The sequence below is a fragment of the Arvicola amphibius genome, chromosome 11, assembly GCF_903992535.2.
Source record: "Arvicola amphibius chromosome 11, mArvAmp1.2, whole genome shotgun sequence".
Lineage (NCBI taxonomy): Eukaryota > Metazoa > Chordata > Mammalia > Rodentia > Cricetidae > Arvicola > Arvicola amphibius.
In genome coordinates this window covers 26,755,140-26,767,583 of record NC_052057.2, presented here as the reverse complement: position 1 = coordinate 26,767,583, position 12,444 = coordinate 26,755,140, and the positions used below count along the sequence as shown (strand labels likewise).

General features: G+C 46.1%; 1 protein-coding gene across 1 annotated transcript; it reads left to right on the top strand.

Annotated features, from left to right (window-relative positions):
• Window positions 1–1,813: 1,813 nt before the first annotated feature.
• Rab33b (RAB33B, member RAS oncogene family) lies at window positions 1,814–11,688 on the top strand. The gene is made up of 2 exons (XM_038348207.1): window positions 1,814–2,248; window positions 10,550–11,688. Exons 1-2 carry the CDS (start codon window positions 2,000–2,002, stop codon window positions 10,988–10,990), a joined length of 690 nt encoding a protein of 229 aa, XP_038204135.1. The 5' UTR covers window positions 1,814–1,999; the 3' UTR covers window positions 10,991–11,688.
• The last annotated feature ends 756 nt before the right edge of the window (window positions 11,689–12,444 follow it).

Genomic DNA, 12,444 nt, shown 5'->3' with positions numbered 1-12,444 from the left:
GGTTCTGTCTCAAAAAAAAATCCATTTATATTTATTTGTGATATGGTCAGTCAGGGTCTGGCTGTATATTTGAGGCTGAAATGAAAGTATGTATGTAGCCCATGCTGGTCTTGAATTTATGATCCTCCTGCCTCAGTTGCTCTAGTGCTGTTCTTATAGGCACCCACACCTACACCTAGAACTATTTTATAGAACTTTAATCCTATCTAATATAATCTAACTTCCCACTCTTCTTAATTTGTTTTAGCCCTTCCAAGTTCTTGTTACCAAGGCCCCTATATCCTTAATTTTTCTAGATGTTTCCTTCACCAGCTTATTCTAACACACATTTGATCTTCTTCTATTAACACAATTTGCTTAGAATATGTAAAATCTGTAGTCATGGTTCATCTGTTGGTTCGAGTCCCTCAGCACTAGACAGGAGGTGGGTAGATATACATCTACTACTGTCCTGGTCACATTAGAAAGGAGCTGAGATGGAATTAGAGAGATGGCTCTGTGGTTCTTCCAGAAGGTCAGGGTTCAATTTCCAGTACCCAAATGGCAACTCACAACTGTTTGTAACTCCTGTTCCAGGGATCTGATACCCTCACCTAGACATACATGCAGGCAAGACACCGATGCACGTAAGATAAAAATAAATAAAGAAAAGAAAGAAGGGAACTGAGAACATGCTGTCCTGTCTTCTCCATCATCATCCTTGACATCATTCATCAGGTTAGCTAAGCTGGGATCCTACAGGATTTGCTACTGCCTATGACACCTTCATTTACTGCCACTTTCCTGTCAAGACAGAAAGTGAAGTCTCTGAGACTTGATATGACAACTCCCACATGCAACTATGAATTAGGATTTTGTTCTCTCTCTCTGGCAGATGTTACTAAGTGCTGCTGGGTTCCAAAGCCTGAATGGTACTTCAATCATGGCGTCAGCTGTGCTAAGTAAGGTGTGGGGGCTACTAAGGTCTGAGGGGCCTGTTAAAAGCCTTGGCTGGCCAGGTGGTGATGGTGCACGCCTTTAATCCCAGCACTCAGGAGGCAGAGGCAGGCAGATCTCTGTGAGTTCGAGGCCAACCTGGTCTACAAGAGCTAGTTCCAGGACAGGCTCCAAAGCAACACAGAGAAACCCTGTCTCGAAAAACCAAAAACCAAAACCAAACCAAACCAAAACCTCTTGGCTGTGTTGGAGCTCGCAACGTAGCCCAGGCAGGCCCTGAACTCACAGAGATTCTCCTGCCTCTGCCCCCGAGTGAGGGGATTAAAGCCAACCCTGAGGGCTCCGGCTTTCCATCCTTCTTCCTCAGCTCCCTCCAGCAGGCACTCTAACGTGGACCACCACGCCCAGCTGCGTAAAGGGTTTGGGTTTCTCAAGAGTCCCACAGTGATCTTCTCTACGGGAGGGGGGAATATTTAAAGCAAACAAGCCTTGGGCGCCAAGCTCCGAGGATAACTTCAAGGGGCCATGGCGGCGCCGGGAAAGGCTCGGGTCCAGCGGCTGAGCAGCCTCACATTCTCCTGCCCACGCAGTTCCACTCCGCTATGGAGGGAGTCTGAAGGAAGCGGCGAGCGCACTGCCGGGAGGCCTCTCGCGAGACAGCATCCGGGCCGCACCTCCTTCCTCCCCGCTGCCTCTCTCCCCGCCCCTGAGGAGCTGCGCCGCTTCCTCTAGAGCGGGGGACAGCGGACGTGGCGGGGCGGGTCCAAATCCGGAGTGTCGCACACAGCGGTTCCCCCAGGCGGACCTTTGGTGCTGCGGTCCAGCCAGGAAGCGCCGACTGCTCTTTCCGGATACACCGCGCTGGCCGGGCGGAGAAGACCGGAGCGGAGCACCACACCTGGGAGGGGGGCAGCGGCGGGCGGGGCTCGCGCACGCGCGCTGCGGGGCCTGCGGGCCCTGGGGGAGCCCGCTGTGCTGGAGCGCTGCCCGAGAGCGCTGTCGCTGAGGTGGCGCCGTACCCGAGGCTCCTCTCCTCCGCCTCAGCTCGGAGAGAGTCGGGAGGATGGCTTCGGAGGTGGAGTCGTCGCTGGAGGTCAGCTTCTCGTCCAGCTGTGCGGTGTCAGGGGCGTCCGGGTGTCTGCCTCCCGCCCGCTCCCGCATCTTCAAGATCATCGTGATCGGCGACTCGAACGTGGGCAAAACGTGCCTGACTTACCGCTTCTGCGCCGGCCGCTTCCCCGACCGCACCGAGGCCACCATCGGGGTGGACTTCCGAGAGCGAGCCGTGGAGATCGACGGCGAGCGCATCAAGGTGAGCGGGTAGCGGCGGGGAAGGGGGCCACGCAGGGCCGCCCCGGCTTTGCAGGTGTCTGGACCGCACCCTGGCTCTGTGCAGGAGTGCGCGCCCCGAGTGCTCCCACGCTGGCGTGGAAAGTGCGTTTGTTTGCAGTAAACTTCTGAGACAGCGTCCTCCTCCACCTCTAAGGAGCATCAACTTTACCTGGGGTATCTTGTGTTTTAAAAAAGTACGTTGTGATTTGGTGTTAGGCAAATGCAGTGAGCCTGTGGACCGCACTGTCAGTGGTGTGGTCAGTGGTGTAGGGGAGTCACCCCTCCCCCGCATTGCCTACGTGAGAGTTATGTGCTGGGGAATATGATGACCAAAGGAAACTCTTAAGCATAGAAAGCTCAAGTTATTTCTAAGAATTTGTTTGAGCATTGCATAAATGCATAAGTATTGTGGAACTAAAGCCTGTTGCATTGGAGACAGTTTCTGCATGATAACCTATTTAGGAAAAAAAAAACCTATTTTCTCATTGAAGCATTATATATGGGATGATTCTTAAATGGGTTGCCGAAATCCCATCTCTCGATGCAAGCACAGACCCCCTCCCGGGTGGCTTCCGAGACATCAGACATCGTAATCATAGTAGGGAAGGCCAAGACAGCCAAGATTGGGATGGTGAAGCGTTCGCCTGCTGAAACTGCAGGATAAGCATCCGTGACAAGTCAGGGACCTCCTCATGGCGTAAACCTTGACACTATTGCAAAACCACTAGGTTTACTTAATTCTGAGAAGTGGGAGTGGGGAACTACCGTGAGACCCCCATCTCAAACTAAACAAACAAATCAACCCCGCCCCCGCCCCCTCTTCCTGCACGAAACTGAGAAATTCCCCTGACTTCCTTAAGCAACTGCTTTCACTTTGCTTTATGTTGGGGATCATCTACTTGGGACAGGTTTGATTTGTTCCTCCTACCCTTTTATCCTTGAGGCATGAGCTTTCTGTTTCTTTACTCCCCTCTGCTCGCTGCCCTCAAAAAGCTTTTACCCCTAGTAAAGATAAGGGGAAATCTGAGTCAAGAGACCACCTTTTCTAGGCCCCTCTGCTTTCCGTTTTCATCTATCTTACATGTGTGGGTGCACGTGTGTGCAATGGGGGTGAGTCTAGTTTCTATATGTTCATGTCAGTCTTCCGAAGTTGCTCTCCATCTTGCGTCTTTGAGGCAGTCTCCCAGTGAATCTGCAGCTCCCTGATTCCATGAGACTATCTGACTAGCAAGTTCCAGGGATCCTCCTGTTTCTGCTTGGGCTGGGATCGCAGGTGCTGAGGGTCCAAATTTAGCTTGGCAAGCACTTTCCCGGCTGATTGTATTGTTCAGGCTGCCGGTAATTGGTCGTTTGGGTATCCTGTATGTAAAGGAAGATGTATATAGGGTGTAGTTCGGCGATAGGGTCTTAATAGGGTGCACAAGACCCAGTGTGTGATCCCCAGCAGAAGCTGAGGGAAGAGACTGTGTGCATGGCAAGAAGAGCTAGATGAGCAGGAGGTGTTTTTCTTTTGTTGTTGTTGTTGTTTTTTTTGTTGTTTGTTTGGTTGGTTTTTTTTTTTAGCAAAACTTGGTTAGGTCTAGAAACCGGTGGTAGCAGAAAAGAACGAGGCTTCTAGTGTGTTCACGTTTAGTCTGGGTAAGCAGTTGTAGGAAGAGTTACTCAGGCTTCGAAGCTCAGCTAACCCAGGTGCAAAGTGTGAGCCGATGAAAAGCGTAGGGCTATGGTGTGGCTTGAAATTGTCTTCCGAGTTCATGTGTTGGAAACTTAATTCCCAAGTTCCTAAGCCAATGAAACTTGGAGGCAGGACATTTGGGAGGTGATCGGGTCCTTTGGATTTATGAATGGGTTAATCCCTTCACAGATTAATTAGACTGATCTGTTGACTGGTTAAGGGATTAGTTCATTCATAAATTAGTGGATTAATCTCATTTATGGATTAAGGGGTTATTGGGAGTGTGGCTCTCGTCACCCATCAGGTGTGAACCAAATAAAACAGGCCTCCATTCTCTAAATTATCCAGCCTTGGAAGGGTTTGTTACAGTGACAGAAAACAGATGAAAGTATGTGGCCTGTCATGCTTTTTGTTTTACTTTTCTGTGTTTTTTTTAAATTATTTTTTTTATATTTATCTATCTTTGATTTTCAGAGCCTTTTTTAAAATTAAAATTTACTTATATTTCTTTTTTTTAAAATTTATTTATTTATTTATTATGTATACAATATTCTGTTTATGTGTATGCCTGCAGGCCAGAAGAGGGCACCAGACCCCATTACAGATGGTTGTGAGCCACCATGTGGTTGCTGGGAATTGAACTCAGGACCTTTTGGAAGAGCAGGCAATGCTCTTAACCTCTGAGCCATCTCTCCAGTCCCTACTTATATTTCTTGTGCATTGGCGTTTGCCTGTATGTATGTCTGAACTGGTTACTGCATGTGGGTGCTGGGATTTGAACCTGGGGCCTCTAAAAGCACAGCCAGTGCTCTTTTTGTTTATTTGTTTCAAGACAAAGTTTCTCTGAATAACAGCCCTGACTGTTCTAGAACTCACTTTGTAGACCAGGCTGGTGTCCTGAGTGCTGGGATTAAAGGCATGGGTCATTAGCCAGTGCTCTTCACCACTGAGCCATCTCTACCCGAGACAGTCTTTCTATGTAGACCTGGATGGCTTCTAACTCACCTGCCTTTTTTTTCTTTCTCTCTTTCTTTCTTTCTTTCTTTCTTTCTTTCTTTCTTTCTTTCTTTCTTTCTCGTTCATTTGTTCGTTCTTTCGTTCTTTTTTTTTTTTTTTTTTAGATTTCTTTATTATGTGTACAGTGTTCTGCCTGCATGTGAGCCTGCAGGCCAGAAGAGGGCACCAGATCTCATTACAGATGGTTGTGAGCTACCATGTGGTTGCTGGGAATTGAACTCAGGACCCTGTAGAAGAACAGTCAGTCTAGTTCTCTTAGCCTCCGAGCCATCTCTCCAGCCCCCATGCAGTGTTTCTTAACCTGTGGGTCACAACTCCTTTGGGGAGGTGTCAAATGACCTTTTCATAGGGATTGTTGAAAACATCAGAAAATACAGATATTTACATTATTTAACAGTAGCAAAATTACAGTTATGAAGTAGCAATGAAAATAATTTTATGGTCAGGGTCATTCTAGAATATGGAGCACACAGTTAGCATTTGATGAGCATTTGCTCAGTGATAAAGTCAGTCTTGTTAGCCCTGAACTATCATGGGTGAGCATGGCAACATGCTCAGTTATTATACACACACACACACACACACACACTATCATGGGTGAACGTGGTAACATGCTCAGTTTTTACACACACACACACACGCACACACACACAAACACACACACACACACTTTATCTCTCTCCATCTGTCCACCTATTCAGTGCATCTGACAGCTCACCTTAGTGTCATCTGCTGGAGAAGTGTATACTGGTTGTGGTAGTGGTGGTGTTAGGGCTTGGATCCAAACTCTTCCTGTTAGGTGGAGTGCTCTACCACTTCCACAACTAAGCTACATCCCTGGCACTTAAAAAATATTTCTTATATTATGTGTACTGGTGCTGTCTGCATGTATACTTGTGTACCATGTGTGTACATTGCCCACAGAGGCATTGTGTTCTCCTGGAACTGGAATTACAAATGCTTTTAAGCCAGCATGTGGATGCTGGAAATCAAACCCTGGTCCTCAGGGAGACCAGCCAGTGTTCTTAACCATTGAGCCATCTCTCCAACCCTGTATGCCTTTTTTAAAACAAAGGGTTTCACGTACCCAAAGCTGACTTCAAAGTATATATATATATATATGTATATATATATATATATATATATATTCAAGGATGACCTTGAACTGTGTGTGTGTGTTCATTTATATATGTGTGGAGGCCAGACGTTGGTTAGATGCCTCCCTCAGTTGCTCTCTACTGCTGTGCTCTTTGAGATAGTGCCTCATCTCCCCTACCTAACCTTGAATTTGTGAACCTCCTGACTTTACCTCCTGGGTGCTGGTATTACAGACATGCCCCCATGGTTTATGCAGTGCTGGGGATTGAATCCAGGGCTTTCAGTGTGTGTATGATGGGCAAGCATCTGTCCCCATCCCTGTGTATATTAAATCTTTTTAAAACCTTTCCTTAAACTGGGTGTGGTGGCACACGCCTTTATTCTCAGCACTGCTGAAGCAGAGATAGGTAGATCTATGTGAGTTAGAGGCCTGCCAGAGCTACATAATGTGAGGCTGAGCCGGGAGGATGGCCTTAAATTCAAGGCTAGCCTGACTACTTAGTGAATTGCAGACCCTCTTGTCCCAGAAAACCCCCCAAAAATGAGGCAGACATGATAGCACACCTTTAATCCCAGCATTCACAGATCTGTCCAAGAAGGACTCCTCAGTCTGTGTCGCTAGGCAGCTGCACTGTGTGTCCACGGCCACCAACAGCTTTAAAGGGTCTTCCTTTCTACTCCAGACCAGCCCGAGCTATATAGTGAGAGCCTGTCTAAACATACACATACAAAAGAAAGGAAGCAAAACCCTGAGGGTCTGTGCTTGCTGATTTATTTCTGAGTGCTATATACATAAACTTAAAGAGGAAAATCTCGTTCGAGAATTTGGCAGCTGAATACAAATGAATTCCTTAAATAAAAGTGCATTTGACTTTCAGATTGGCTGTCTCAGCCTTAATCCATATACTCCCTCCTTGACTGTCTAGCTGTGTTCCTCTCTCAACAGTCATTTTGCCCTGGCAGGGGCTTCAGTAAAGTCTGATATTTTGAGATTTAATCCAGTCTTTCATCAGGGATTAGCAGTCACTACTTAAATATGTCAGTTGCTTTCTTGTTTATAGCGGGAGAAGAGAGCAAGATGTTTATATTAACTAAGGAAAAACAATCACTGTATCTCCTTCCCATAAATCAACATATTAAACACAAAGAATGCTAGTCCAGTGTGAGGAGTAGCAGACTGTGACAGTCAGATGCTCTGCTTCCTGTTTTAGGTGACATGCAGCTTAAGAATGAGATTTGTATTTTCTCTGTGCTGGGGATGAGCGCAGGGCTTCTTCATTGCACAGCGCACAAGCTGTGGATGAACGCAGGGCTTCTTCATTGCACAGCGCACAAGCCAGCAGTCCTGTCACTCAGCTATGCCCCAGCCATGTCTTTGTATGACTGGAGAGAAAAAGTATGAGGTTTCATGATAAATGAAAACTACAGAATCTACCAGGTCATCCTCATATAATCTTTATCTTTTACTCCTTAGATCCAACTAGCTTTCTACTGCAATTTTTCATATTACTCCTCTCATCAAAATCCTAGCTGCAGTATTTCTTCCAAGCCTCCCTTTGAGGAGATAGAGATCTGCAAAGCTCAGTGATGGAGCACTTGTCTGGCACGTTCAGGACAGTGGGTTTCACCATTGTGAGCTAACCTATGGGGGCTATGACCCAGGCTTGGTCCTCTAAAGTGCAGCAAATGCTCTTGTCTGCCGAGCCAGCTCTCTAGCCTCTGAATCTTTAAATTTAAGGGCAGGGTATTGCTCAGTTGCCCACGCTTGTCTCAAACTCTAGATGCATCTGTCCTAGTCTCCCGAGTAACAGGATCACAGACAGCAACACACCTGGCTGAACTTTGGATTGTATTTATTTTTAGATGCTTTAATTTTAAATTACATATACTTAGTGTCTCTGTGTGTGCGCGTGTGCACGTATGTGAAGTGTGTGCGATTGTGAGCATGTAGAAGTCAGAGGATAGTTTGCAGGATCTGGTTTTCTCCTTCCACAGTGTAGGTCCTGGGATTGAACTAAGGTCGTCAGACAAGCACCTTTCCCTGCTTGAGCCATCTTGCCAGCCCCTGAATACAGGATTTTATTTGAGACTTGGTCTCACTATATAGCTCTGGCTGTCCTGGAACTCACAAAGATCCACTTGCCTCTGTTGGGATGAAAGGTGTGCACCGCCATGCCAGGATAGAATCCAGATACTTTCGAGGGTTTATTAGTATCTTATCTGACAAATTCAGAATTGTGGGATTTCCTGAGTAAACAAAGTAGGTAACTTAAATAAGGTAGTGTAGTAGATAACTTGTCAGCATTGTCAGTGTCAAGGGAAATTCAGCAGTGGTGTTGAACCTGTAAAAGGTCTTATCTTGTCATATAAAAATGACATCTAGAGGCTGGAGAGATGACTTAGCAGGTGAGAGCACTGGCTGCTCTTCCAAAGGACCCATGTTTGGTTCCCAGGACAGTGACTGGTAACTGTCCAGTTTTAGAGGATCTTATGCACACCCACGGTACACAGGCATCCATGCAGGCAAAACACATAAATACACATAAATAAAATCTTAAAATTTTAGAAACATTCAAAAAAGAATAAAGCCAGAGGTAGCAGTCATGTGATATTTCCAGTTGGTAGGATGCCAAACTTACCCTTAACTCTGTATTGTGCTTTCCTTGTGAGGTTGTTTTTACTCTTACAAAATACCTGTTCTTGCTGGGCAGCGGTGGCGCACACCTTTAATCCCAGCACTTGGAGGCAGAGGCAGGAGGATCTCTGTGAGTTTGAGGCCAGCCTGGTCTACAGAGCGAGTTTCAGTACAGGCTCCAAAGCTACACAGAGAAACCCTGTCTCAAAAAACCAAAAACTAAAACAAAACCAAAAATGCTTGTTGTCAGGCAGCAAGGGGCAGAGTGAGCTGTGACACATGGCATGTTTTAAATGCTCTGCTGTGTATGTTCATGATCGTGTGTGCACCTGTGTGTGCAGGCATGAATGGAGGCTAGAGTTCTTCCTTAATTGCCGTCTTCCTTAGTTTTGGGGACAGGGTTTCTCACTGGCAACTGAACGGTCCAGCTAGTCTGGCTGGCCTGCACACTCAGAGATCCTCCTGTCCTTACACCCATTGCTGGGGTTCTAGGTGTGACTGATCCACCCGGCTGTGAGTACTGGAGACAGAATTCAGGTTCTCATATTTGCAGTGTCATAGCTGAGGTTTCTGTTGCTGTGAAGAGACACTATGACCATGGCAACTCTTGCAAGGAAAATATTTAATTGAGGTGGTGGTTTACAATTCAGAGATTTCAGCCCATTATCATGGCAGGGAGCATGGCAGTGTGCAGGCAGACATGGTGCTGGCTATATCTTGATCAGAAAGCAACAGGAAGTGGCCTGTGACACTGGGCAGGATCCTGAGCATAGGAAACCTCAAAAGCCCGTTCCCACAGAGACACACTTCCTCCAACAAGGCCATACCCATCTCAACAAAGCCACAACTCCTAATAATGCCACTCCCTATTAGTTTATGAGGGCCAGTTACATTCAAACTACCACATACAGCAACACTTTATTATCTCCCCAGACCCTCTTTTTTCAATTTCAAAGACAGCAGCTTTCCTGGAATGCCTTCTTCCCAGGAAGGCTGGCAGTGTGGTATTGGCTCAAATTCTGCTACTGTCTCCCTAAGTACCAAGAAAATCAGAGAAATCAAGACTTGTAAGTACCTTACATTTCTACTCTGGATATTAGGCTTATATTAGGACAAAGGAAGACTGTTAAGAAACTGGAGAGTCCGGACATGCTGGTAATTGCTTCTTCTAATCCCAGAATTTGGGAGTCAGAGGTAGGTGGATCTCTGTGAGTTTAAGGCCAGCCCTGTCTACAAAGAGAGTTCCAGGACATCCAGGAGTACACAGTAAAAGACCCTGTCTCAAAGAGAAGAAAAGGAGAGGAAAAAAGAAAGAAAAACAGGATAAAATGAAGAAATTTGGATTTAAAAAGCTGACAGACTTAAAAGTCAGAACTGAGGGCTAGATGGATGGCCTAATGGCTAGAGACACTTGATCCCTGCACCCCAAAGTGTCAGTGGAGAGCCAACTCTTGAATTGACCTGACCTGTGTACACTCATCATGGTGTGTGTGCACCTGCATATATGCATGTGTGTTCATGCAGGATAAACATTAAAAACCACACATTCAGTACATTTGACTCAGCGCTGGCCTTTCATAGCTCTAGGCTATGAATATTCTGATGGTTTATGTGTTGTATATTTTCCCCTCAATCTTCTTTAAAAAATAATTGTTAAGACTTTACCCGTTCAGATTTTATAATCACATTTAGTAGTCATGTGGTGATAATCCTAGGATCATGCAGTCTAGACCCCACAGGTAACACAGAAAAGCCAAGCTCCCAAGCGGCAGAGTGTTCGGGGCCAGGTAGACGTGGCTAGGCTGCTGTCATTGGACTGAACGTGTCGACCTTGCTTTCTGTTTCCCGCGCTCCAGATCCAGCTGTGGGACACTGCAGGACAAGAGCGGTTCAGGAAGAGCATGGTTCAGCACTACTACAGGAACGTGCACGCCGTCGTCTTTGTCTATGACATGACCAACATGGCCAGCTTCCACAGCCTGCCATCTTGGATCGAGGAATGCAAGCAGCACTTGCTGGCAAGTGACATACCTCGCATCCTGGTTGGAAATAAATGTGACTTGAGAAGCGCCATTCAGGTGCCCACAGACTTGGCACAGAAGTTTGCTGACACACACAGTATGCCTTTGTTTGAGACCTCGGCTAAAAACCCCAATGATAATGACCACGTAGAAGCGATATTCATGACATTGGCTCACAAGCTGAAGAGCCACAAGCCACTGATGCTTAGCCAGCCCCCTGATAACAGAGTTATCCTGAAACCCGAAACAAAGCCCGCGGTGCCGTGCTGGTGCTGAGTCACAGGTGTGCCCATCACGGGTCTGACTGAGTCTGAAGTAGTGTAATTACGTGTGTAAGATTAACTCTTCAATATCATGGCTCATCCTGCTGGTCCTGTTGTTGCGCTGCCTTTTGTATTTTCATCCTCTTCCTAAGTTTGTCACTGTGACCGTTCAAGGAGAAGGCCAATTTATAGCTGGGATGGAAAAGGAAGCAAAGACGGGACGACCAGGTCTTCTTTCCGGTCCCAGGCCTCCCGTGAGCATGATGGGACCTCAAGGCTCAGTGTGGTGCCCACGCCGTGTTCCTGGACTGGGAAAGAAATGCCGTGTAGAGCACACTTACTGCGCGGAGCTAAGGGCAAATAGCGAGTTACTGAGGTGCTTTTTGTTGTACTGTGGCTTCTAAGTACTAAAAAACTAATCAAATAATCCAGACAGTTGTAATGGGAATTTATTTTAGCCATGACTTTTAATTAGTTGCAAAGCTGGTTCCTGGTGCCCCTTGTCCTCCACCTGTAGTGAGTTGGGTGACTCAGGGCTGGATTTAGTCAGTGTCTATTCTGCCAGAGCTCTGAAGGCACACCTCAGTTCCTGAGTCTACGTGGATTCCTCTCATAGTAGTGTTGGGTTAGTTTTTTTTTTTAAATGTTTGCGTTTTATGTCCACAAACTGTTCCTTTGGACAAAATGAATTAATTTTTTTTTTTTTTTTTTTTTTTTTTTTTTTTTTTTTTCAAGACAGGGTTTCTCTGTAGCTTTGGAGCCTGTTCTGGAGCTTCCTCTGTAGACCACGCTGGCTGCAAACCCACTGAGATCCACCTGTCTCTGCCTCCCGGGTGCTGGGTGTACACCATCATCTCCTGGCTTGAAAAATATCTCAACTGTCCCTCTGTGGTGAAAGAAATAGTTTAATTTTTTTTGCCCTAAATTTAAGACTTTGCACAAAGAACAGTGCACATTTCCATATGGAGCTCTTTGCGCAATGTTGTGAAGCTGCATTCAGCCTAAGTGTGCACATCCTCATTCTGACAGCTGGCAGCCCTGGGCAGTTTTAGAGGAAATTAAGGCAAAATAGATTTTACTTAAATGTTTTCAGAATGTGGGAAACAAAGCACTCTGACCTAGTTTCAGATTTTTGTTTTATTATTCTGAAGGTCCCAGTTGGAAAATTCAGTTACAAAAGCAAAATTTTCTATTTAGTAAATTAAGTGAAAGTAAAACCTTTACGAAATGGTTGTCCAGTTTTAAATACTAGGGCCAGGTTGGCTCTACTTGCATGTAGAAAGATTTTTCTTTTTTTCTTTTTAAATACAGGGTCTCACTTTGTAGGCCTGACTGGCCTGGGACCAGGATGGCCTCCGACTTACAGATATCCACCCGCCTCATCCCCCAGCCGCTTGGGATTAAAGGCTTGTGTCACTAGAACTAGCCTACTACAGTTTTCTTGATCATGCTATAATTAAAGATTTA